The sequence below is a fragment of the Ricinus communis genome, chromosome 5 (genome assembly GCF_019578655.1).
Source record: "Ricinus communis isolate WT05 ecotype wild-type chromosome 5, ASM1957865v1, whole genome shotgun sequence".
Lineage (NCBI taxonomy): Eukaryota > Viridiplantae > Streptophyta > Magnoliopsida > Malpighiales > Euphorbiaceae > Ricinus > Ricinus communis.
The window spans coordinates 22,417,125-22,443,327 of NC_063260.1; the positions used below are offsets into that span (position 1 = coordinate 22,417,125).

Consider the following 26,203-nt stretch of genomic DNA (forward strand, 5'->3'; position numbering starts at 1 on the left):
GAAACTACCCAAGCCGATAGGCTATCCTACAACACCCGAAAGATATTGAATCTTAAGCAACACAATTCATGTGAAAAACTCCAGCTATCTCAGATTACAGAGCAAGTCAGAGCAATTGTAAACAAAGAAACGGAACAAGAGACTATGCTGATAGCTTATTTTGGTAATGGTGAGAAACTCTTAAGCTACTTTGCTCACTATAAATATGATACTGTTGAGACCTCTAGGAATCCCATATAGGGCCAAAAGCTGGAATTCCAGAAGCCTTACATGCATTAACAACATCTCGACTTCCTTCTGGATTGCTGGTGACAATGACTACCTCAGCTCCCCAATTCTTAGCAGCTTCCACGCTCATTTTTGCTACATTTGGACGGCCTAATATAGCTGTATCATGCATAATCACTTTATCCTTTGGATACCCACTTACTATATCCATAATTTCCTTCCCAAAATTCTCGTCTATCCCTTTGGCTACCCATACTAGACAAACTTCAGCTGAACATGGCTGCAACAGGAATGATAAGAACACACAAATGCCCGACCCTGTTGCAACAACCATTACTTTTTTGTACAAGTTTATGAGATAAGGCAGGCCAGCAAAGTGTAATTTCCGAACCCAAAGATAAGTCGGAGGATTTGAGACTAATGACTTGGTAAAATCACCAACTGCACCAGCTAGCATCATATGGTCTTTTTCTCCACTTGATATAATTCCAAATGCATGCCATTCGGAAAGAGGAGATGGGCTAATTCTACCTAACAAACCTGCTTTAACACCACCTTCAAATTTTATAATGGAAGCATGGTTTGAAGTAGAGGAAACCTTGACAGGAACCCTACTCACTGTTAGCCAAGGTATAATTATTGTTATGGTAATCGACAATGTAAACCAGAATTCTTGTTTGTTATAAAAATTTGAACGAAAGAAGTTGTTATAAGTTTTGGTATTGGGATTGTAGCTGATTGTAAGAACTACAAAGACCCAAAGGAGTGCTAGAGCAGTCCATCCCGTGAAACGATGAGTTCTTTCAAAGACGTTGTGATGCAAATGGCGGACAAGAGGAAATGCTGCTAAAGAAGAGATGCAAATCAAGGAAAGGATAGTGGAGGCAACAGCTATTATCTCTGGAGGAGTGTTTTGCTTGTCTTTAATCGACAATACAAGTGCATACACGAGCCAAGCTATGGAAGAAACACCACAGCTACTATGAATTCCTCCAAGACTCTGAAGGAAGGAAGTGACTGCAGTTTTGAAATGAAGAGGAACCCATTTCCTGCCAAATAGTTTGACTACCAGCAAGAAAACAACCCTTAAAAAGGCTTCACTGCGACACAGGCTCAAAGCAAGAATATTTCCAATGGCAAAGAGGGCTGCATTGTACTTGGCATATGGGAAATGTCCCATGGCTGCAAGAACCAATGCAATTATATTCAATATCAAGCATACCATAAAAAGGCGCTTGTAGACAGTGAACAACCCTTGGTCTAAAAGTATAATAGACAATCTTGATGGTTTTCTTGGCTTTGCGGCTGGCTTAGGTGCTTGACCCATCTGCTTTTCAATATCAGCTATGTTTTGATTCTCTAAGTGATCATCGTGGCATATTTCTCCTTTCTCCATCAATTCTTGGAAGTGGTCCTTGACTGCGCCTTCATCAGTGAAATCCAAATCACAGAAATGGCTGCTTGATCGACTCACTGTCCTTTCAAGAACTAAATTGTCTAGTAGAAAATCTTGGAAGAAGACTTTCTGGCTCCTTGGGATCCAGACCCACCTCCCACTTTGCCCGTCCTGAGGCAGGGCTGGTGGTGCTTTTGGGAGCAGCCCAAGTTCGCCGCTGGTTCTCTCAAAGGCCACTCCGCGGCAGCTCGTGCTCTTGCCCACTGCTCTCTCTGGCATCCTTTCCATCACTAGAAAATTCAATCCTAGTAAAAGATTATCTCAGTTTTTTCTTACCTTTGGCTCATGGAAGGTAGTCTTAAATAGAGAAAAACTTAGAAAGATCAGGAATAGAGATGCGCCTGTCTTTTAGCACTTAGTCAGAGTAAATTATTAGTATGAGGAAGATCAACAGCCCAAAAAGAAAAAAAATCAATTGAATAAATGATTAAGATACTGTGAGTAATGGGAGTACTAGCCAGATTGACAGCACAGTATGCTAGAACGATGGAACGATAGTTTTTTTTTTCGGCAGTAGAAAAGGTAAGTGTTTCTACAGTGAACATCTCCAATGGATAATGATGCTATTCACCTAAAGAATGGCATTTCCAAGTCCAAATCCAGCATTAGCTATGGAAATCCACACGATTCATCCTTTTACTGTTATTGCCTGCCATTTTGGAAGACTTCATCCGTTGAATTCTGATATTAGACAATACAAACCAACAAAGTTATCATAATCCTGTTGCAAGATGATGATTATTCTTTCACTCGAAATGACGAGCACTAGCATGATAATTATAGTAGGTATGAGAAAATTATATTAATCTTTCGGGAGAGTTCTGGATGTTAAAATGTGAATGACTTGCTTGCTTTGAAGTCAATTACATCCTGCGGATGTGTGAGTTACTGTTTTGAAATAATAACACAAAAGAGCAGGAGGTCTTCGAGCGAGCAGTGAAAGAGGTCTGTGAAAGCTTGGTTCGAACACCCACTTTCCGTTTTTTTATGATAAAATAAATAGAGAAATTAAAACAAAATAGCAGAAGTATTAGAAGACTTTTACAAATCATCCGCATATGCATACGCATACGAGGAGAGAGAGTTCAGACGAAGTGGATAGTGGCCACCTTCTTCATTCTATTATGAAACTTGAAAATGAAAATGAAAATGAAAATGAGATAGTGCCCAGCGTAATCATTATTTGTTTAGAGGTGGTCGCATTTCCTTTTAATAATATGTTTTTAGGAATTGATCTGCCATATAACAGGGTAACTCACTTTGGCCAGGATATGGTGCGTCACTTAAAGATTGATGCTCCTTTCTTCCAGTGAACGGCTTACAAGAATTCCAGGTCCTCCAATATGAGAAAAAGACTAATTCCAGGTCCTCCAATATGAGAAAAGACTTTGAGAGATTCTATCGGTTTAGTCCGTAAGTGGGCGCATACCAAATATAGGAAAATACTTTAGACTAAACCATATGCTAACCATTTCTCATGTTTTGACTTTTCAAATTATACCCTACTCATTCTTTTGGAATTATTTTACCAAAAATATTATTCCTTGCGCATAAAAACTAAAAAATAAAATTTAATCGGAAAAATATCGTTAGTCTTTGCTCGTAAATCTTATATTAAAATGACTAGCCAATGTAATATTGATTCTTTAATTAGTGCCAATTAGATAATTAGTGTGAAGTGAAGTGTATCAAAATTCTGGTAAGCTATTTACTCTTGAGTTATCCTTCTCTCTACCATGAGATAATGTAAGAAAAGGACCAACACATATTATTGAAGATGCTTGAAGCCCAAAAGTTTTATATACTGAAAATGGCCTGAATTAACCTCATCTGCTTTGAGTGGGGTGGGAAAATTTATTGGTCAAAGAAAGAATTGGACATATCAGTAAAAGTGTAGAACGGTACAAGACAAACTAACAATATACAACAAGGAACTCTCTCTTTAGAGTCCTTCTATTAGAGTTCTAGCATCACAATTTTAATTATTTTATTAATTTTATATGTCCTCCTATTAATTCAAATTTTTAATAGATTTATATTTAATCTTTAATTATTTTTATAAATCAGAATTATATAGATGGATATCATATTTATCAAATACAACTAATTAAATTTTAAAAATATCTAGAAGCTTTTAACAAATAAAAATAATATATTTTATTAACACTATATAAATAGCTAATCAAATATTTAATTGTATCAATAAATTCTTAAAATTAAAATAATACCGGTTGTTATAAATTTATAAAATATCTTACGCCCATAGTGCCGTATAATGAGTCGAGATACACTTATTTACTTTTAATTATAAATGATATTGACTGAGATACAGGGAAAATGTAGAAAGGGGTGGTGTCAAATACGGGCCATTGATCAAACCCATGGCAATAATCCGATATGCAGCTTCTGTCAAGTGAATTCCATCCCAATTTGAGTAAGTAGAGGGATTGCTGCATGCTTTTGAACCTGTGTAGCCACAGCTTGCAGATTTGTTGAAATTGTATGGTCCACCCCCTCCACAACAGGCAGTTAGAACTCTATTGGGAAATCCTGCAATTATGCATATTGTCATCTTCTGTTTTCAGATTTAAGTCGAATTACGATAAAATTGAGTTAAAAGAATGTGTGATACCAATGAAAGCCGAGAGCTGTTCATTCTAATAATTCTCATACTGTAAGCTCAAGACAGGATAAATCCTCAAGCTAAGACCAACAGAAGGCAACTCAGCCATGAATGGTCTATGTGCTCTATTGGATCCTCCAATGAAAACCGAGCTAGTCCTTTTGAATTATAGAAGAACAGATCGTGCAAACTAAAGACTCATAGCCAAAAGATCAAGAGGAAAGAGATCGAGAGTTAGAAAGCCATAAAGAAAACATTTTATTTTTTATTAATAAGAGAAGGCAACTTGCCATACACTACTCGGGACTTCTCCTTTTATAGAGGAGCCTTACATAAAGATAGTAAGAATAAGATATGAATCTTATCCTCTTATACATGTATAAACAAGATAAGGGTTATACACTTTATATAAAGACAATAAAGATAAGATAAGGAATCTTATCTTCTTATACATGCATAAACAGATAAGGATTACATACTTTATATAAAGACAGTAAAGATAAGATAAGGAATCTTATCTTCTTACACTCCTTCAATTATTTCATGAAATATGAAGGAGAGAGATTGAGTGTTGTATTGTCTTCATTGCTTGGATTGCCATCGAAAAAGGTTGGATACCATGGACCATTGTCATTGTCTAGTGGCTGGGAATCTTGCATAATGGCATCTTGTTGTTCTGTGGTCAGACTTGGATCATCCAGAGGTGATGGCAGCAAAGGTAAAGTGAAGTGTTCAGTCCATTGATTATCAGGTCCATTATAAGTGCAGACAAGTGGTGTAGAAACATTGGTCTTTCCTAGATCATTTCTTAATTGCAGAGTAAGCTTTAATTCTCTTATTACTAGTGGAGAAGCAAGATGTAAGGGCATTTCGATTGTCTTCCAGTACTGACAGATGTTATAGGTGGCATATGTATCTTCTGAGAGCTTAAAGTAAGGCATGTGAAGAATATAGATGGCATGATATCTTGGAGCCTTGAAGTCATTGTCTGTGAACAATTTATTTTCATGAATGATTTTGAGGAGATCTTTTTTCCATTGATATGGGGTTTTGAACTAAGTGAGATATTTCCATGGATATTTCCCTGCATTTCTATCAATATTGAAGAAGTATAGAAGGTCTATGACTGGAACTTCTATAGCATGATAACAAACTGTGAAAAGATACCATAGAAACCATAGTTCACTTTCGATTTGTGGATGGGTAGGAGAAAGATGGTAGATTAAGCACCAAGGGTAATCTGGATAAAAGAAATTGGGTTGGATAGGTAGTGAGAAAGTCTGATGGATGATTGCCAGATAATGGAACATTATATTTTTGGCAAAACTGTTGACCTGTTTTGTTATGAAATTTGTAAGAAGGTCTGGTGGAGAGGGAGGTTGTAGAGGCTTTTTTAAGGATGTAGAGGCCATGGAGATTATCGAAAGTTTGGTTGTTGAGGTGAGGAGGACAATAGATCGGGGTTTTGGTTTTGGCTTTGATAATCTGGATAAGAAATATGGGATGAGGTTTTTTGTTCCTTTTATATGCTGGACTTCAAAATTATATTTGCTGAACCATGGCTTTAACCTCAATAATTGTGGTTCTGGTAAAGTTTTCTGGTTTGGATTCAAGAATTTTTGAAAATGAAGAGTTATCCATTCATACTAAGAAGTGTTGACTGATCAGAAAGAATTCAAACCTTTTTATTCCATATTTGACTGGCAAAATTTCTTTGTATGTTGAATGGTAATGCTTTTCTGCTGGAGAAACTTGTCATAATGCATGCTCACACAGTTTTTCCTTGTTATTAACATTTTCAAGAAGAATTGCCCCCCATGCGTGATTTGATGCATTTGTCTGTAGGATAAGATGTCCTGTAGACGGGATAGTAAGTGGTGGAGGATTCTGGGCTAATTCTTTCAATTTCTTGACAGCTGTTGTTTATTCTGTTCCCCAAGGAGGGGGAGGGGGAGTTCTTTTTGAGCATTTTAGAAAGATGACATGTGTGATTGGATAGATGTGGTATGACATCCCTGACACAGTTGAGTATTCCAAGAAATTGCTGGATTTGTTTTATAGAGAGATTCTCATCTGGAAAACTATCAAGCTCTTTTATCAAGTGTGGACCATACGTATATTGGCCGTTCTTAAAATGCATTCCAAGAAATTCTATTTCTTGCTGGCCAATAATACTCTTCTTTTCTGAAAGCATTATTCTGTACTTTTGGATAATAGTAAGGAATTGTTTCAGAAGCTAATGATGATCTTTAGCTGTTTCTGAAAATAAGAGAATATCATCAATGTAGATTAGGGAAGAATCGAGGATGAGTTCAAAGATTTCTATCATTGTCTTTTGGAACTGGGAAGGGGCCGTTTTCAGTCTAAAAGGCATGACCGTCCATTAGTATTGGGCGTTTGGGATACAAAAGGTTATTTTGTACCTTTCTGAAGGATGGATACCTAATTGCCAAAATCCAGCTTTAAGATCAAATTTTGAATAGTATTGGACCTTATGGATGTGGACTTTTAGGTTTGAGATGCGAGGAAGAGGGAACTTATTGTCTTGCAGGAAGTGATTCAGAGGCTTGTAATCAATAACAAGTCTCTTTTTTCCTCTTAGTTTTTTAGATCTTTTTTCTACATAAAAGGCTTGACAGGCCCATTATAATATTGTGGGCTCAATAAGACCTTGTTGTAGAAGAGTCAGGCACTCGGATCTAGCAAGAGCCAGGTTTGTAGGAGATATTCCTAGATGAGTGGCCTTAGTAGGATTGACATCCTTGTTAAGCTTGAAAGGGAGCTTGATATAAAACTGAGGATTTTTCCTCAAAGATAGTGGATGTTGGAAATGTGAATGGGATTTCGGACAGAAAGAGAGGAATTTCTCATTGTATTGCAGAAATGGCGGTTCTGTGTCTGCTATGGTGAACAGATTAGAAGTATCTGTGTATGGACGGAATTGTCTTTTGAACTTTATTCTTCTAGGAAGAATTTGAAGCCTTTGAGCTTGGGGATAAACATCAAAACCTATCAAGGGGTCTTTATTTGGGAGGTTTAAGCCAATGATGTGTGTCCATACCACACAGTTAGGAAAGAACTGTATCCCGATTTTTTGTTTCATGACCAAGGTAGTTTTGAAAGTCTGGCCATTTGTTGCTCTGAAAAATTAGATGTGAGCTTTCCAGTGCTCAGATGGGAGAACATCAGGATTCATCATGCTTCTTTGAGCTCCAGTGTCAAAGAAGGCTATGACTGAGATAGGCTTTGAATACTTTGAAGGTAATACTTATACAGGAACATAAGGTACTGGAAGTACCTTAGTAGCAAGTTGAGACAATTGGGGAATTGGTAATGGAGAGAAAGGAAATTGCATCACATTTGCTAGTATGTCCTTTTCACCTTTTGTAGGGAGACTGATCATTAAGATTGGAATCATATCAGCATCATAGTCTAAAGAGGATTTTTCTGAGGAATCGGTAGAATCTGAATGCTCTTCCTCTATCCCAAAGAGACTTTCTAGAGTGAGATCATCTTGTTTTGATAATAGAGACTCTATGTCTTCCTCAAATGAATTTGGTAGAGACATGGACATACTAACTTGTTGGATTATTCTTGCTGTCTTTTCCGGATTTTGAAGATAATCTTTTGCATAATGCCCCTTTTTTCGGCAGATGTAGCATCTGTCTGATTTGTTTCCCCGATTTTTATTTTTTTAGAAATATCTAAACTTCTTAGTATATGGCCTTTTCTTTCTGAACTCCTTGCTTCTATTATGAGGATATCTTTTAAAATGATGTCTCGTTCTTTTTCTTGTGACTCGAGCAAACACAGTTGGAGGACTTGCATTTAATTTTTAGATGACTCTTGTTGCAAGCCTTTTGAACAATCAAATCTCATTGAGACAGTCTTCTGAATAATTCTTGCTGGTCACACAGTCTCTTGATAGAGGAGAGTGTAAACTGCCAAATTTCTCCAACTGTAATTGAGGTGACCGGCTTTTTTGTTGCGGCGATCATATTATTGACTTCTGGTTGGATCTCGTCTGGTAATAAAGTGAAGAAAGTATATTTTAGCGTATCATCACCATCGTGTCCACCAATGACATAATACAATTTGGACATTGCAGAGTAATGTCTTTCAATATCCTTGATTTTTAACGAACAATATTTTCGATCAAAATATTCTTGTTTTTGTTGTATTCAGCCTGCGACTGAAGCCAATCCCTTAAACTGCCTGTGAATCTTGTCACAAATTCAACAAGAACTTTTTTGAGTGTGGCGCCTTCAAAGATCATCTGGAGATCAATCCATACTAAAAATTTAGAAAGTTTATCTCTCCATTTTGACGAAGGCAGATCATCAAAAGTGAACCAAGGTCATGTTCCAGCTGTGGATTTTGACCTTGGGTGTGGGGTTCCAATAGGAACAAAATATGACTGTGCATCATCTGTGCCATCTTCAGGCTCTACTACTTCTGGAGAAGTTTCAGTAATAGAGGTATTCATGAGTATTTCTGTTATATCAGCCATTCTAGAGGTATTAGAAGAAGAATCAGAATCAGAATCATAGGGGCTGATTAGAGATTGGTCTGGAAATTTATTGCATTTCAAGACTGTAGAATGCAAAGCCTTCTTTTTTTGGGGTGTGGAGTTTTTTGGATAGAGGTGTGAAAAAGTACCAAAAGGTGGGGTAAAGAGCTTCTTCTTGTTCTGGCTATGGAAGGAAAGGAAATACAGAGTAATATGAGGGGGCTATCGCAGAAGATGTGGAGGCTGCAAATATGAATGAAGGGACCATAGAAGACTGATATTTTCTGAGGTCATATTCAATTTGATCTATCTGCTTTTTAAGTCTTGTAATTTCCTTTCCTTTTGGGTGAACGCTGGTGTAATTGGTTAGGGTATTCAAAGCTCTTTATCCAGGGCTTGGTATTTGGAGGTTAAGGAGGAATACAACTGGAGTACTCTTTGAGAGAAGGTATCCAACTTTTGATCTAGCTTCTGGGAGAAATGTAAGGTCTGGTTTAACTTACCATCGATCTTTTTTAGATACGTGTTCTAGGCTAGAGCATTGGAAGTTTGCGTGTTTAGAACTTCTTCTGCCTGAGTTAGCTTTTCAATTTGCCCAGAAGGAGCCACTTTTGATGGGGTGACCTCTGATCTCATATTTTCTGACTTTCCTAAAGGAGGAAAATCATGGTCCTGAAGCATAAAACAACTTTGGACAGGTAAGGCTGTGAACACAGGAGGTTGTACTCTCGCGCGATAGGATGAATGAGAGACTTTATTGGAAAGTGGTCTCTCTTTTTGTATGATCTCTAGAGCCTCTTCATAGATAGGCAAAGGAGTCCTTACTTTTGATGCACCTTCCGGGTCCTGATCATCTCGTTTGGGTTTTCTGTGTGAACATGGAGAACTGTAGAATACCTTTGGAATCAATCTAGGCTTTTTAGGTTTGGGTCTCTGAAAATATGGTTCTCCTATTTCTTCTGCACAGTTGCATCCTGGGTCACATTTTGAAGGATCTATATCCCCAATAAAGTGGCCATTGATTTTGGCTTGATAGACATAGCATCCTGAAGGCAAAAATGCATGTACTGGAAGGACTTTTTTAGGTTTTAGAAATGAAACTGGTTGTATCATTGATGCTTGGAAGATGGATGGAGAAGAAGATGAAGATTCTTCAATTTTTCTGAAGATGGTCTTTACAGTGCCATATTTTTCTTTGATAAAAAGGAGATCTGTAGCTTGGATCTGCTTATCCTGAGACTGGTAAAGTTTTTCATAGTTTTTTACCAATTTAAGAGGGATAAACTTTTTTAGATCTCCTTTTTCCAATTGTCGTGGTGCCTGCACAATTGTGGGAACTTGACCTACATTAGCCATGATGAACAGGGCATCTGATGAAGATTGAAGACTTGGTAGTTGTAGGTTTATCGCATGATCCTGCAGCCGATATACTAATTGGTGATGCAGTGTTGCTGCAAGGGAATCAACCACCTGGTCAGCTCCAGTGATCTGGATCTGTATCTTCAATGCCATAGAGAGATACGGGTCATTGAGTGACATATTAAAATTAGGAAAGAAAGTGAGTACTACACTTCATGTATTGAGAGTTGTGACAATTGTTCCAATAACAACATGCTCATATTTAAGATATCTGGTGTCTAAGAGTGACATCCGGGCAGTGACAGGTAAACCCATTCTGCCATGGTAGGACAACACCAAACTAATGGCTCCAAGGTGAAGATGAGTATATCCTTGTCTCTTCCATTGCTGGATAAAAGACTCAGGGATTTCTAAAGTGACATATTGTTCTTGGGTAGTAGCAGTTAAAGAACATTGGGATAATGCAGAAGACTGGATGTATTCATTGACCATGAGAGGAGGTTTGTGTAGTAATTGGTTAAAGGTTCTTCTCACCAAGGTTTGTTTTTTGAAAATGTTGTACGAGTTGATTATAGGGACAATGGTTTTATCAATTTAGACAGTTTCAGGAATGTGGAATATTTCTACAAGGTTATCTATTTTATTGGCTAAGGTTTTTCTACAAGATGGAGAAAGTTAAAGAGTAGCAGTTTGAGTAGTGAATTCAGAACTTGCAACCATATTGGTTAATTTCTTTTCTCTTTCACTAATGGCTCTGATACCAATGAAAACTGAGAGCTGTTCATTCTAATAATTCTCATACTGTAAGCTCAAGACAGGATAAATCTTCAAGCTAAGACCAACAGAAGGCAACTCAGCCATGAATGGTCTATGTGCTCTATTGGATCCTCCAATGAAAGCAGAGCTAGTCCTTTTGAATTATAGAAGAACAGATACTGCAAACTAAAGACTCATAGCCAAAAGATCAAGAGGAAAGAGATCGAGAGTTAGAAAGCCATAAAGAAAACCTTTAATTTTTTATTAATGAGAGAAGGCAACTTGCCCATACACTACTCGGGACTTCTCCTTTTATAGAGGAGCCTTACATAAAGATAGTAAGGATAAGATAGAAATCTTATTCTCTTACACATGTATAAACAAAATAAGGGTTACACAATTTACATAAAGACAGTAAAGATAAGATAATGAATCTTATCTTCTTACACATGCATAAATAGATAAGGGTTAAATACTTTACATAAAGACAGTAAAAATAAGATAAAGAATTTTATCTTCTTACACTCTTTCTAACGAGAGAGATATATAATGATATGTTATTATGCATTATTTTAATATTGAGTAGGTTTCTGACATTAAATAATATGATTTTTATCTACTCAATAGTTCAATCTCATGACAAACTTTTTGTTATTTTTCTAAACATAAGACTTATTGGATTGAGAAGAATGATAAGATGGAAATACCCATGTTATTAAACATTTTGTCTTTCGTTACCTATAGTTACCTTTTGATGATTTTATCATAAAATGATAACACTATCAAACACTTTCCTTGAAGCAATGAATGCTAGATTAGCAACTAGAAAAAATTACCATAATCTTGTGGTGAGTGATAGAAACGCTTGGCTGCACCATAGTAATCAGCATAAATTATTCTTGCATGTAGGTACTTCAGTCTCAGTGTCCCCAGGGCTTCTTTGAGCTGTTTGTTATGATACTTGGAGAAAGCGTTGTAAGTTTTCAACCACTCATTTTGATCAATCTGTTTTGTTAGGGCTTCTAAACAAGGTCAGGTACACAGCAGAGCATCCGATTGGCAAGTTCCCTGGCACCATCACTTCTGCTGCACCTTCTTCTATCAACGTCTAACCCAATAATATCCCGCAAAAATTGAAAGTAAGATTGCATAGATGGGGAATTATGCATGTCGCGTTAGCAAAGTTGTATTCTTAAAATTAGGAGAATGTTTTTGTGAGAACTTACACATCTAATAAGCACTATTACAATCTCTTATTTCCCATCAGCACAAGTCATTTAAGAAATGAAAATTGTGTCCTCAGCAGGACAATTCAATGATTAAAAGAAATTTGAAATTTCCTGAAGAACTATTAATTGGTATTCAAGTAAAGAACATGACAGGAGGATATATTGGTAACTGGTCTTGATTGTAACGTGTAATACTCATAACTTACACTAATGGCTTTCACTAATGACGAGCGGTACAGAAGCTGGTAGTTGGTTAAGGCTTCCACCGACAAAAAATGCATAACTATAGTCATTGCCTCCAATTTCTCCCATAAGAAATAGTGACTTCTTGAAGTAGTTATCACATTCTGGCGAAATAAGAGAAAAAGCATGATCGATATTTTCTAAAAGAAAAGAAACATGTACGTGAACTTAATTAATATAATGTTAATGAGAGTGAATATATAATTTGATGTCACTGTCACCTTGTTTAGTATTACACAGTGAGGACTTGAGATTCTTGAACCAACCAAGCTGAACACTTGATGGGTCATTCGTCCACAAAACTTGGCCGATCTTTTGGTCATAAAAGAACTTAGAATCAAGCGCAGTTGCTCCAGAGACAGCAAAATTCACCCCACGCTGGAAATGTTGGTTTTTCTTTTCTACACCGGATTTATCATATAACCCTTTTAGTGTGTTGATGGAACATGATAGAACATGAACATTTATATTGCCCTCTGAAAAAAAAGAAAATTTTAAAAGGAATTATTTTGACTCAACCATCTTTTTTTTTTTGACTTGCCCGCTAAAATTATATATTTTCAATTTAAATTATATATTTTAGATACCGACAAATCACATAATATATCCAGTTATTTTTATTTCTTTTGTACGAGGGTATATCTTTTTTATCAAAGATTAAATCGATCATCAGAAGAAGAATTAGGCCAAATTAGGATACATTATGGGAAAATAAAACTTCCATCGAAGAGAAGCAAATGAAAGGCTTTCATAAAAATTCTCGTAGAATCGAGAATGAAGTTTTCATTCTGTACATGCCAGATCATGAATTAGTAACCACATCCAATCTCCAAAAAAATCCCAATTGTTTCGAACTCTTTTTTTTTTTCCCCTTTAAGTGGCCTGCCGACCCATCTCATAAATAAATAAATAGGTACCTATAGCTGCCTAAGCTGGCACTTTTGCACATAAGAACAATTGATATTTAGTTAAGTTAGTTGAGCCATAATTAGTGGAACGAAAGTGAAAGGCCTTTATATTCCAAATACCAAATTTGTGTACCAACGACAGCGGTAGCAGTTGAACATGCGGCATAACTAAGAAAAGTCACTAGTTTGTTAATGCGCGGATAGTAACACTTTCAACAATTTGCATCTGCGCACTGACTGATTTTTCCAGTTTCAGTTTCTCTTTCAAAATAATACGGACATCATACCTCAGCAGGGCCTAATAATCCCTCACAATTTGCATGTTTTAACAAGTGATATGCTATGAAATGAAGTCCAATGTTAAGATAACTGACCCATGAAAAAATACAAATGGCCTGTAAACTTGAAGAAGCAGTTAGCTCATCACAAGGACAGCTTCAACAGCAGATTAAAGAAGCTTATTTATTGCCTTTCTTAGTCATTAATGCTTTAGCTTACATTCATGCTATTGGCCCACCAATACAAATTTTCGCAGAGTACATAAACTCTCTTGGAATACAAAAATCCCAAGCATCACTCATAGTTTTACAGAATTTATCAGTGGCTAACTTTGGTTGGCAAACTTTACTCCCTTCTCTATAGAAGCTTTGAGCTCCGGTATGAGGCTTTCAAGACCTTGTTTTTCGTAGTCAGAAAGAGGACCCAAGTCGAGCACTTCTTCCACACCATTCTTTCCCAGCCTTACCTGTAAAATTGCAGAAGCAGCCAGCTCAAGAAATTATCCAGTAAATACTATCAAATTTGTGTATAATATATAGCTCCAAGCAGACATCTTATATCAAAAGTAACATAAAAGATTTGATAGTGCAAAGCTGGCATACATTTCCTATAGAATATTGATTGGCATTCACATTTTGGTCAGTATGCAATAGAACGCCTAATCTAAAATCAAAATAAGGGAAAGCAAGTTAAATTATCCTCGGATAAATGCCTCTCAATGCCATTATAAAGGACTCGAGTTAATATTATGGCACGCCCACCTATGTGCATGCGCAAGTGATATGTCCTGAAACTAATTCACCACTAGTTATCCTAAGAAAGTGAATACATGCATAACTGGCACAGACATGTGCCACAGCATTTACAGGTACTGCTTCCACTTAACTCATACAGTAAGAAAACAGAGCTAAAATCCTAAGCTGAACTAATTAGCAAGCACTTTTTTCTAGACAATAAAGTAACCAACAAGCTTATATGGTCATTATAGACAAGGATGGGTGCAAAACTTTTATTAGAAAGATCGTAGTGGCAACTATGCGACTATCATGCAATATTATGCAAACTTAAAGCATAAGGCCCTGCCGTTCTTTGAAAGCTAAACTAGGGAATACATAAACCAATATACCAGCCATGTGAATACCCTTAAGCTATTTATCAAACAATAACATACAGCAGAGCAGAACAAGGAAAAAAATCTCTGAGGTTCAACTCAATCACCTTAGAGGCAAAGAAAGGTAATTCAGTGACACTTGATTGCACAAAAGCGCATTCAACAATATCTGGAACTCCATTAAGCCCCTTTAAACAAGCATCAGCAAAGACAGCTCCTGCATAGCTGCAACATATGCAAATACTTATTTTCCAACATCGCATGAAACTTAATTCTACTGACCACTAACTTTGGTGATTGCATAAAAGCAGTGGAGAGCTACATGAAGACTTACGCCATTGAAAGAGTTGCAGATCCTTTTCCTGCTTTTGCTTCCACCACTTCTGTTCCCCCATCCTGTGTTCTCTTAGTAAGCGCCTTTATGTCCTCATTTGACAAACCATTGGACTTTGGTGTGGCCTATATTTATCATTCACAAAGCAAATACTGAAATTTTTTAGATTAGACAGTAGAGAACAGTACTATGGCTCAGCCAGAGTTTAAAGAGAAAAATTTCTAAAGTACTCTTGAAGTTGAAATATAATAAATAATCAAAGAGGGTTCTAGATGAGAGAGAGAGAGAGAGAGACCTGAGAGAAGAGAGGGAGAATGGTTATGCCAGCATGACCACCAACCACAGGCACATCAACCTCTGCAATAGGAAGAGACACCAAAACACTCAGAGGATACATCTACACCTAAAATGCATTCTTGTCTAACATTTGGACACCAGAGATACCAGGGAAAAGGAGAAGTAGGTTTGATGCTATGATATATGCATTTTTAAATAGTTAAATAATAAATGCAAATATTAACCAACTATTTTTAATGCCATTAACATGATTCATATTTTCCTTAAAACTACATCCATTGCCTTTTCCTACATTTTCAGATACCAAACAGAACTTTTAAACACATGGACATTGTGGAAAGAACTAGGTTCTGAGGATATGCATACCAGCCACAGCCACTTTAGCCTTTCCACCATAGAAAGTTTTAGCTCTGACGACATCAAGTGTAGTGACACCAAACAGCTTCTTCTCATCATATGTCCCTGCTTTCTTGAAAACTTCTGCAGCTATCGGCACTGTTGAATTCACTGGGTTACTTATCATATTAACCAGTGCCTAAAACCATAAAAATCATTGAAAATCATCAAAATATACAAAGAAGCTAAATATTATACAGGATCCTAATTTACAAGAAGTACTATTTATGGTATACAAGAAGAGAAAAGAGAAAAAGCAAAGTGGACTCGCATTGGGGCAGTATTTGGCTATGGCTGTGCATAAAGATTTAACAATCCCCGCATTGATGTTGAATAGATCATCACGAGTCATTCCAGGTTTTCTTGGAACACCTGCTGGAATAATCACAATGTCAGATCCCTCCAATGCTTGTCCTAGCTGTTCTTCACCTGCATACCCTGAAACCTGACAACAGATGATCCCAGAAAACAAGAAGATAATGAATACAAGTAAAAAGGAAATTATACAAGTAAGCAATGCAGAAAAGTGGAAAATCTTTTGTTCTGATTGGGAAAAAAAGAAAACATCAATCAAAGCAAGTAATTCTATTAGGCCGTTAGACTCAACAAAGTGATGAATTCTCCAACAAAAAACTTTATATTTCTTCAATTTTTTCACTAAACAATCAAACAAACCTCGAAATAAACAGAAGAAATGCAACTTCAACAATCTCAAAATATCAAATCTAATTACAGAAACAAACCCCAGCAACCTCATCAAGGCCAAGAATTGCTCAAAAACAACTATCACAAAATATGCGAATCTATGTTCTTTCGCTCCTTCCTTACATGCAAACACCCATAAACAGCTAAATCAGTACCATCCATTGATATGGGTCCCAACCCCCAACAAGGCCACATTTTTCAGATTGTCTAAATTCCTCGATTGAAATAACATGATCGCTGCATAGACAAGAAAAGGTAGAGAAACGATAAACAAACCTGGGCGCGAGAGTTGATGTGGCTAACATCAGCAGCAACACCAGGAGTGTTAGCTATATCATAAAGGGAAAGAGAAGAAACTAGTGGGTTCAACTTCATAAGTAAAGCCAATGGCTGACCAATACCTCCAGCTGCCCCCAAGATTGCAACTTTTCTCTCAGGTTGAGACTCTGATGAGTACGATCGAGCACTCAGACGCCTGGATGTGCATGATCTTAGTGTGGCTTGGGCGGATCTCAACATTGTAACTTTCACTCAAACAAAGAGCTAGAGAGAGAAGTGGAAGTTGAAGAGACTGGTTTTGTTGAAGTTGGGAATCTTTAATTTAGGTTTATTAAAAGGAGTGGTTTTTAGAGAAGTCCGCCACTATCACTGCCACTTTTTTCAGTTTGACAGGAGGGTAATTACGCAAGTTAGTAGTATCAGCTTATAGAAGAATTATTTTGTTATTTGTCCATATATTTGAGAGATTAATATTCGTGTATTACATCGTCTTGATCTTCCTCAAAAGGCAAATAATTTATGTTCCTAACAGATTCCCTTCAGATTCTTCAGATTTTATTGTTCAAAATAAAAAATTATGTTCCTAAGAGTCAAGTTACAATTTAGAAAAGACTACAAGCAAACTTACTCGAGTTAGCTATCTTAATGTCCGACTCAAGTGGTAAGGTACAACAAACCTTCTCATGTACATAAAGAAACAAACTTTCCAACTGTTGAACTCCGAAAACAAGAAAACATTGTAGATATGATGAAGTCAAATGAATGCCCTTTCAATGGAGCTTCTCAGGAAATAAAAGGGACAGTTGCATGCAGCTGTCCTTTAGTCGGAAATTTCACTAAACAGTAGATAAAGACATGTATTCCATCAATGCCCTTTCAACGTCCAGCCTCAGGGATGTTATTTTGAAGCTATCATCCATAATTCCTTTCTATGCTTAGTTTTGGATTGGATTGGATTATGTTACGGAAGCTTATGTTAAGAGAAACAAAGATGAGCTGTTTATACATAAAAGGCTGATGAACATGATACGAAGGCAGGCGGAACAGCTTGACAATACAAGCATTAAGACTTCAAAAATCTCTTTATGAACTTCCTACATTTCCTAAAGCACATATAGCAAAAGACATTCAAATTACAGAAGCCAGGCATCACGACAGATTTTCCTTTTGAGAAGACAACTCATTATTCCTGATCACATAAAGTCTTATTGTACAACATAAAATCTTATTCAAGGGGCTTGGCTTTATACAGTGTACATAAAGAGCAACCACTGGAAGAATCTCGTACAAAACAAGCAATCCTATCTTTATTTCGAGTTCTAATTTGGATTATGGAGCCAGGGCTCAGGTTACTTGCATTTCTAATCTGTTTATTTATGAATGTCCAAACATCAAAGCATTATTGTGGATTTGGAGGACGACCGTTAGCGGAAGAAACTCTGGATCCCCATTCCAGCAGCTCTTTGCTAGTATCATCCTTATGTACCAAAACTTCAATGAAACATAGCGAATCCTTTTGTTCTCCCATTGCTGTCGCAATTGCTTCTGTCAGTTCCTCCTCTGTATGAACCTGTATTAACAACTGAATTCATCAGGCCATTTGAAAGAAAATAGCTACTCTAGTAAGGAAAATCTATTAATTATTGTGACATCTACTAAACAAAAAAAGATAAGTACTTTTCCTATTATGCTAACCTTTGCTGTCCAGCATTTGCCTTCACCATTGTGGATTGCATTGACCAGGCCAGTGTAATTCCAGTTCTTGATCACATTGTAGGGTCCATCGTGAATCTCTACTTCAATTGTATAACCCCCATTGTTGATTAGGAAAATTATACTCCTTTGTCCAGAACGAATCATTGTTGAAATATCCTGAGCTGTTACCTGAATAAAGAGAAAAACTGTTTAGGATTTGCAATAAGCATTTCTCAATTTCTTAGTCATCATGATGACAAAATTTTCCAAATCCTTTCATCTATACCTCCTTTGTGTTGCATTTCATTAAGCCTAAATTATTGTGAAGATGTGATAATCATCATACATAATGAAAATGTATGCCAGAGTCAGATCACTCACCTGGAAACTCCCATCACCAATGCAAGCGATCACACGCTTATTTCTGGCAGCCTGAGCATATCCAAGAGTGGCCCCAACTGACCAGCCAATAGATCCATATTGCATCTGGAATTCATACCTGAACAACATCATTGTTACACAATTCTCAGCCTGTCAATGTCAGTGCATTTGATTTTTACATCTCTTCTGCCTACTAAAGATTTTGACTTACCCACAATTCTCAGGGAGGTGGAGTTTCTGACAGTTGAACCATGAGTCTCCAGTTTCAGCAATTACTGCAGTCTCCCCACTTAGAATCGCCTAATATGTTACAAATAACTTTAGAACAATAGGCAATCTAATGGAATACACTAACAGAACACATACACGATCAACTATGAAAAAGAGAATGCCATTTCTTCAAATTTTACATATAGGGATAGGGTGTTTAGAAGCATCAGATTCTACTCTTAAGCCAAACCTCAAGAGATCTACAGGTTAACTTTTAACATTATAACATCGGCCAACCTACAGCGAAAAGGGCCAACCAGCAACATACATGTTTGGACTCCTATTATGAATAAATGGCATAAGGTAGCCCCAAGCACACCAAGAAAACCAATTGAGAGGGTAACTTTTCTGTGATCATACCCTCAATGTACTCTGATGTAATCTACAAAATCAGCAAGATTATTCAACATTGGGCATTTGTGCTTACCTGAATGTGCTTAAAGAGTACATTGACCCTAAGAGGTTCATCTTTCTCACTCTTCAGCGGGACACCTGAAGGGACAAATATTCGACGGTAATTTTCCATTGCTGTGCTGTTCCTCTTCAATTTCTTGGACAATGCACTTAAGAAATCAGCCATAAATACCCAGCCGAAGGAAGGACCATTGCCAATAGTCACGCGATTAGGTTGCACTGTGATCAATTTCTCCTTCTTGATCAGCAAGGAATATCCAACAGAACTATAATCATTGAAGATAGGGCCAACAAAAATGTAGGCATCAGCTGATTCCACTATCTCCCCGCAAAAGCTGGTGCTGACAGCACCCCAGTACGTACCAATAAAGTGTGGATGATGCTCTGGCACTAGCCCTTTACCTGAGGGCATAACTGCTACTGGATACCCACTGGCGTCTGCAAGCTCTAGAAAGGCCTTCTGTGCCTTCACCGCCCTTAATTTAGGTCCTCCAACAATTACAGGTTTCACAGCTTTGTTCAAAAATTCAGCAGTTGCTTCAACAGCTGCCTCTAATCCTAATTGATTGCTCACACTGAAATGAAAAAGAAGAACCCTTTTGAATTCTCCAGAAAAAATAAGAGCACCAAATCCACATTCCAAAAGGAACAAGAACAAGAAAATGAGAGAGAAGGCATACCTAGGAGCCAGAAAGAAAGGCACAGGTTCCCTACCAAAAGTTGGATGAGGAATACCAGGCAAATTACAACTTATGCTAATATAAGCAGGTTTGTTTTCCTTCAAAGCAGTAGAAATTGCAGTGTCAATCTGCTCATGTGCATCATTCAAGTTGTTCACAACAGCCTACCACATTACCAGAATCGTGATTTACCACAGCGTATATAACACTTAAGTATAAACACTAGATACTGCTATATTAACACATATAAACATAGAAATTCTATCTTCACAGAAACATTTATAGATCAGAACTTACTTGAATACAAGTGACTGGCTGGAAGCACCTAAGCTCCTGGCTAAAGTCAGGCAACCCAATAGTATGATGCAAAATCCGGTTAGTTCCATAATCATTAGAATTAGGCCCACCAACAATACAAATCACAGGTAAGTTCTCACTGTAAGCACCAGCAATAGCATTAATAACACTTAAACCACCAACAGTGAAAGTCACCACACAAGCCCCGACACCCCTGGATCGCGCATACCCATCAGCAGCATATCCAGCATTCAGCTCGTTACAGCAGCCAATCAGGTTCAATTCTGGCTCTGCTATTAAATGATCCAAAAGAGTCAAGTTGAAGTCTCCGGGCACTGAGAAAACATCCTTCACGCCTATTTCCACTAGCCTTCGAGCTAAATGGCCACCCAAAGTGCCACTGCAAGCATTGCCTCTAACAGGAGGTGATATTGAGCTGGGATGTGAAATTGAGCCTACTTGATTAGCAGCATCCATGAAAAACCAATGTGAATGTCAAAAAAGATAAGAAAGTTTAGTAAATGGGGATGGAGATATTAACTAAAAGAGTAAATTTCTTTTTTTCTTTTGGGGTTTTGAATGGCTGTTGAGGTGCAGAATATAGGGTTTTTAAAGATGGGTTTTCTGGAGTAAAGAACTGATGATGAAGAGAAGAGTAAAGGGGGTTTGAATAATAAAAACTATGGGCAAATTGGTAAAGGGAAGATGAAAAGGGACATTGAAAATGGTTGCGGTGCTAGTAGAAGTAGTAGTAAGCAAGAAGAGTCATTGGTTGCGTGGGAAGCGGAATCTTGAAAAGTCCTGTTAAATGGTTTTGCTGTTGGTTTAGTAGCTTGATTAGTAATTGTCGTTAACAATTGATTTCATTACTAAAGGACGTATTTGCATACAATACAGCTTTGATAAAACCAGAGATGGCCTCCCACTGTGTCTTGTCTGGTTTTAGTCAAGTGGTGCAAAAGGTACAATCTTTCTCACTTGTTTATTATTATATGGCGGGATTATACTATTGTTATTAATCTGGTTTGTTTTATTTTTGCCACACTCTGGCGACGCGTAGATCGTCCACCACCAGGACGTGCTTTTTCTGTATTGGCATCTCTCTCGCCGATTAAAAAAAGAATGTCATGGTAAGATTGGCTTTTAATTTTCACTTCAATCCTCAGAGTTTGTTCGGAATTTGTGGCCCTCGGGAATATTGGATTTTTCCTCCTCCTATTCAAATTTATCTTAATATATTTAATTAAGATTTAATACAAAATTCATTTTATTTAAAAAAATAAAAAATATATATACAAATAATAAAATTAAAAAAATATTTTAATATTATAAATTATATTTACAAACAAATATAAAATTCATATAAAAGTTTTATATGTTTTGTTAGAATTTAATTTATTATAATTAATTATACATAAATTTAAATAATATACAATTTTAAATTAATTTTCATTCAAAGCACGTAAATTTTAAAATTTTAAATAAATTTTAGAAGTAATTATTATTTACACATATATTTATTCATATTATACTAGTTACCCCTTGACATTTAAGAAATATATCTTTTCATCCTTTAATTTTGTAATTTTATACTAAAAATTCATTCCATTAGAATTTCCATTAAATAATTAGGTTTGATTTTATACTATTTGTCTCTTGATCTTTGATGTAATATATAAATTACTTTTTATAGTTTATTTATTATACTAAAATTTTTTTGTTTAATTTTTATATAAAAATCAATTCTAGTATTTCTACCAAAATAATTAATTAATATTTTTTAATTATTTTAGTTTTTAACCTAATCAAGTTCTAATAAAATTTAAATATCTTAACAGTACTTATATTAATTAAAATATTAAAAAATTATATAATTTAATTTTAAACTGTTAAATTAAAATAGATAATATTATTATCATTAATTTTATTACAATAGAATTGTAATTTTGATAAAAAAATTGAAAATTAAATTACATTTCTTTTATTAATTTAAATCTTTATTTATATTGACTTTCAAAACGCAAAGAGATTTTAGTCCGATAAATAAAATATAGAAAGTAATTTATATATTATATAAAAAAATCAAGAAGTAAATAATATAAAACCAAATCTAATTAAAGATTTCGCAATAGAAATTTCAACAAAAAAAGTTTATAGTATAAAACTATAAAATAGAATGATGAAAAATATATATACTTTAAATATTAAAATAATTGGTATAATATGAAAAAATATAGAAAGTAAATAATAATAATTTTTAAATTTTATAAATTTTAATTTAATATAATTGTAAAAAAATTATTAATTTATATGATCGTCTTGAAATAAAACTTTAGATTTGATAAAAGCTGCCTGAATATGCTTTCTCTCGAAAAGGTTACATACATGCTATCAGTACTGCACAATTAGTTAAGGTTCTCAAACTGGTGTCCTAAAACCATTTTTAATAATTAATCTATAATTTTTCATTCATCAGTCATTGAAGTATCAGATTTATTTTTTTTATAAAGGAGTAGTTTAAAATTTTACTAAACTACAAAAATAGATTGTTTTATTAATTAATTATTTTAACATCAGCTTTAAAAATATTAAATTAATTAATGCAATTAAAATTTATCAAAATTTTGTTTATAATTGATGTTAATTTTGAATAAGAGTATTATATTAATTTAACAGAGTTTAAAAATAATAGTTAAATCGAAATTACTCTAGATTCTTAGATTTGATGCTTTATTATTTATTAGATATATTTTTTACAATGTCAAAGCTACTAGAAGCCGCTGCAATAGCGCATCTTGATTGTTCCCTAAGGTTGATTTTTCGTTTTCTTTGTTTCCATTATTATTAATAAAAATTCTTAAAAAGAGGATGTCTAGACTTTTTGTTTCTGTATCCCCGCTCCACACAAGTGGTGAAAGAGAGATCGAGAAGGAAATGCATCCTCCCAAGAATTGCTCTCAAAAATCCTGAAATACATATGTTGCCCATAGATAACTCTGCACTTTCTTATCTTTTTGCTTGTGAGTTTGATTTGAGTTTAACTGATTTTGTAAATATAATTGTACATTAATTTTGTTATTATTTTTTAAAAAATCAATGTGTGGATCCTAATTTATTTCAATCAATAATTAATGCACGTGTGGAAGCATTCACAAAAACAATAATAATAATAATAGCTCTAACCTAAAATCATCACTAATCACGAAACTTCTACTTTCAGTTCAGGACCAATGACTATATATCAAAGTTAAATGAGTGCGAGCACTGAAACTTGAAGATTAGTCTTCCAAGCAATTGGGTTGGAAACTGTTGTTTCTTCCTTCAGGCCCATTAAGCCTTGCCTGTGTTTCTTGCTTACGAGAGACCTCTACACGGGAGCCACCTGAACCTGAAAAAGAATCAAAAACAAAACTAAAAGAAAAAACTACTGATATACACCTATATCTAACTATGACATAAGCTGAGGTCTGATATAAAAGTTTAAAAAAAATTAATAAATTTTTACAACTCAATTGAATCGAATGAAAACAGAGCAATATATTATAGTACTGTTCTAGTTGTTTAAACTAAGATAAAAATAATTTAACATTTGTGTTGCATTTTAAAGTTAATTTTTAATTTAATCTTATAAAGTGCACGTATTAAATCATTTAGATGTTTGATTTTACTAATGGCGATGAATCACGGTTATATGATTTTGATTGAATGATTAATTATGTCTAAAGCACAGTGTTATATTTGATTACTATATATATGTTTTTAAGTTTGCAGATTATAATTGATTGTCAAAAAAGAGTATTTAATATAAATATGTTGGAATCAAATGACCTATTGAAAGAGTAACGTGTACTAGATAAAAATAAAAAAATAAAATCGATTCAGTCAGGTGCTATGATACAAATTGGTTCCTTCTATTTAACAAATAATAATATCATTTATTTCAGTTTCTTTATTTTCAAATAATAGAATTAAACCGAACCATGGTCATAGATTGCTGTGAACTCTCAAAAAGTGAAAGTGAAATGGTCAATTAACTACAACCAATGACCAATGAGAACAGTATTATTATAAAGAAAGCTACTTGACAAAATATGTGCAATAATTGATGATTATTAGAGTTGTTTCCTTTGTCTCATTGCTAAAACGATACCTCAAATAATGACAAGGAACAACAAATAAGACAGAAAACAGCGGAACCAAGATGGATAATATCGCCCAAGAAAAAGAGAAAAAAGGAAAAAAGAAAGAAGTAAGTCAAACTAGTCCATCCCAGAATAACAGTGGCGTATGTAGGCAATTACATGGTATAATTACTTATCCATAATTGAGTTTAAACTAATGATCGATATCAAACATTAGCAAGGAATCTTGGAAGTAAACCACTTCATGATCAGGATGGGAGCCTTGATTAATCCAAGTGCGAACTCAACTAACACCGTCACGCAAAAGCAACATGGGCATATGCAACTCAACACCAACCTGTAACACGAACACAAGCAAATTCATTGTTAGTTTTTGTATAAATCATTAGAGAAGAAATATCATGCTACTCTTTACTAACCCAACAATCCATACAACAACTCCGACCAGAGAGATGAGGAGGGAGAGAAAGGCAAACGGAAGGCCTAACAGAAACCCTAAAGGCCTGCATTCACAGTCATCGGAACAGCAGCACATGGTTTCTTGCTCTTGCTCTTGCTCTTGCTCTTCTCTTTTTCTTGTAATGACGGTGAGGCTTTCTTGTTCTTGGTTTTGGCAACAGAGAAGGAAGACTATTGGAACGTTGACAGAGGCAGCGGCAAAAGAATATCAATGAAACAAAAACCGTGTCTGTCTACTCTTGTCTAATATTTATAAAGGATGCCGTTTACTCTAAGATATATCCCAAGGATGGATTGCCAACCAATACCAACTCCTCATGTAATCCACACCCTTCCTTCTTCTTTTAGGGCTATTGTTTTATTTCCAACTTGGATTTGGATTTCCTGTTTCTATTATCATTTTCCAATTTGGATTTGCTTTTATCTGCACCAGACTAATCACAAACTACAATCTCCCTGCGGATATGTTGGTTCAATTAAAAATAAATAATAAGAATCATATTTTAATTTTATTTTTAAATGATTAAATAAATTCTTGTGACCAAAAGAGATGAAGATAGAAACAATACAGGGCTGAAACAAACAGAAAATTCTGTTTTTGCTTTTGTTTTCTTATTGTTTTAGGAGTCGAACAATGTGTTAGCATAAAGGCTGTTCATAAGAAAAACATGAATAAGGTGGGAACATTTTTAAGGCAAGACATTGACCTAAGGTTTTAGCGGTGGATGTTAAGAGTCAATCATGACGTTTCCAATTGATATCTCAATCAATCGACAGGGTTTAATAAAATTGTCCAGCTCCTCTTTTGATTATTCTATGGAAGAAATCAAAGAAAATTCCGATTAAACAATTATTATGTAGCCTCCGACCTCTCACATGGGCCATGTGGGAAGAATCATATGGCATATAGGTTGAGCTGCCCCCTCAATAATTGTTTTAAGGCTTCAATGGACCTAATAAGGTGACAGGATTCAATTTGACCAAGACTGGATGGTGATGGTTTCTTGAATTAATTGAAATGATCAAATATGACATGCATCACAAGAAATGAAAAATGATTACCAGCATCAAACTACCCTGTACTGGAGATATCTTAGAATTGTGAGTGATAAGTTAAACAAGCTTGTTATAACACATAGCATAGATAATTGT

The 26,203-nt window shown here is 35.4% G+C and overlaps 5 protein-coding genes across 5 annotated transcripts; all 5 read right to left on the bottom strand.

Annotated features, from left to right (window-relative positions):
* Positions 1 to 43: 43 nt before the first annotated feature.
* On the bottom strand, positions 44 to 2,030 carry LOC8259208 (adenylate-forming reductase 06235). The gene has a single exon (XM_002522502.3). It carries the CDS (start codon positions 1,910 to 1,912, stop codon positions 224 to 226), a length of 1,689 nt encoding a protein of 562 aa, XP_002522548.1. The 5' UTR covers positions 1,913 to 2,030; the 3' UTR covers positions 44 to 223.
* Positions 2,031 to 3,989: 1,959 nt separating this feature from the next.
* Positions 3,990 to 12,884, bottom strand: LOC107261513 (GDSL esterase/lipase At5g45910; the record flags this gene model as incomplete). The annotated part of the gene is given in 6 exon segments (XM_015721400.2): positions 3,990 to 4,234; positions 11,769 to 11,935; positions 11,937 to 12,040; positions 12,368 to 12,383; positions 12,385 to 12,508; positions 12,626 to 12,884. Coding segments are annotated over 6 exon segments (915 nt in total), but the record flags the coding sequence as incomplete, so codon positions are not given.
* An 871-nt stretch (positions 12,885 to 13,755) lies between these two features.
* LOC8259206 (malate dehydrogenase, mitochondrial) lies at positions 13,756 to 17,334 on the bottom strand. The gene is made up of 7 exons (XM_002522500.4): positions 16,711 to 17,334; positions 16,001 to 16,174; positions 15,700 to 15,868; positions 15,332 to 15,393; positions 15,037 to 15,161; positions 14,810 to 14,927; positions 13,756 to 14,057 (listed from the first exon to the last, which is right to left on the bottom strand). The coding sequence occupies exons 1-7, from the start codon at positions 16,951 to 16,953 to the stop codon at positions 13,917 to 13,919; spliced, it is 1,032 nt and encodes a 343-aa protein (XP_002522546.2). The 5' UTR covers positions 16,954 to 17,334; the 3' UTR covers positions 13,756 to 13,916.
* A 512-nt stretch (positions 17,335 to 17,846) lies between these two features.
* LOC8259205 (pyruvate decarboxylase 1) lies at positions 17,847 to 21,398 on the bottom strand. Its single transcript, XM_002522499.4, has 7 exons — positions 20,451 to 21,398; positions 20,154 to 20,317; positions 19,487 to 20,048; positions 19,001 to 19,089; positions 18,790 to 18,907; positions 18,409 to 18,597; positions 17,847 to 18,283 (listed from the first exon to the last, which is right to left on the bottom strand). The coding sequence occupies exons 1-7, from the start codon at positions 20,925 to 20,927 to the stop codon at positions 18,113 to 18,115; spliced, it is 1,770 nt and encodes a 589-aa protein (XP_002522545.1). The 5' UTR covers positions 20,928 to 21,398; the 3' UTR covers positions 17,847 to 18,112.
* A 3,146-nt stretch (positions 21,399 to 24,544) lies between these two features.
* Positions 24,545 to 25,859, bottom strand: LOC8259204 (signaling peptide TAXIMIN 1). Its single transcript, XM_025157984.2, has 2 exons — positions 25,012 to 25,859; positions 24,545 to 24,929 (listed from the first exon to the last, which is right to left on the bottom strand). Exons 1-2 carry the CDS (start codon positions 25,125 to 25,127, stop codon positions 24,806 to 24,808), a joined length of 240 nt encoding a protein of 79 aa, XP_025013752.2. The 5' UTR covers positions 25,128 to 25,859; the 3' UTR covers positions 24,545 to 24,805.
* Positions 25,860 to 26,203: the final 344 nt, after the last annotated feature.

What these genes read in the sequence shown, in the direction of transcription:
- LOC8259208 (XM_002522502.3), bottom strand. Translation starts at nt 1,912, where the DNA reads ATGGAAAGGATGCCAGAGAGAGCAGTGGGCAAGAGCACGAGCTGCCGC.
- LOC8259206 (XM_002522500.4), bottom strand. Translation starts at nt 16,953, where the DNA reads ATGTTGAGATCCGCCCAAGCCACACTAAGATCATGCACATCCAGGCGT. An exon ending in ACATCAACTCTCGCGCCCAG is followed by an intron (nt 16,175 to 16,710) that starts GTTTGTTTATCG and finishes ATCTGTTGTCAG; the next exon opens with GTTTCAGGGTATGCAGGTGA. An exon ending in TTCTCCCTCTCTTCTCTCAG is followed by an intron (nt 15,162 to 15,331) that starts GTCTCTCTCTCT and finishes TGATAAATATAG; the next exon opens with GCCACACCAAAGTCCAATGG.
- LOC8259205 (XM_002522499.4), bottom strand. Translation starts at nt 20,927, where the DNA reads ATGGATGCTGCTAATCAAGTAGGCTCAATTTCACATCCCAGCTCAATA. An exon ending in CCTTTCTTTCTGGCTCCTAG is followed by an intron (nt 20,049 to 20,153) that starts GTATGCCTTCTC and finishes TTTTCATTTCAG; the next exon opens with TGTGAGCAATCAATTAGGAT. An exon ending in GCAAATGCTGGACAGCAAAG is followed by an intron (nt 18,284 to 18,408) that starts GTTAGCATAATA and finishes TTGTTAATACAG; the next exon opens with GTTCATACAGAGGAGGAACT.
- LOC8259204 (XM_025157984.2), bottom strand. Translation starts at nt 25,127, where the DNA reads ATGTGCTGCTGTTCCGATGACTGTGAATGCAGGCCTTTAGGGTTTCTG. An exon ending in GTTGTTGTATGGATTGTTGG is followed by an intron (nt 24,930 to 25,011) that starts GTTAGTAAAGAG and finishes TTCGTGTTACAG; the next exon opens with GTTGGTGTTGAGTTGCATAT.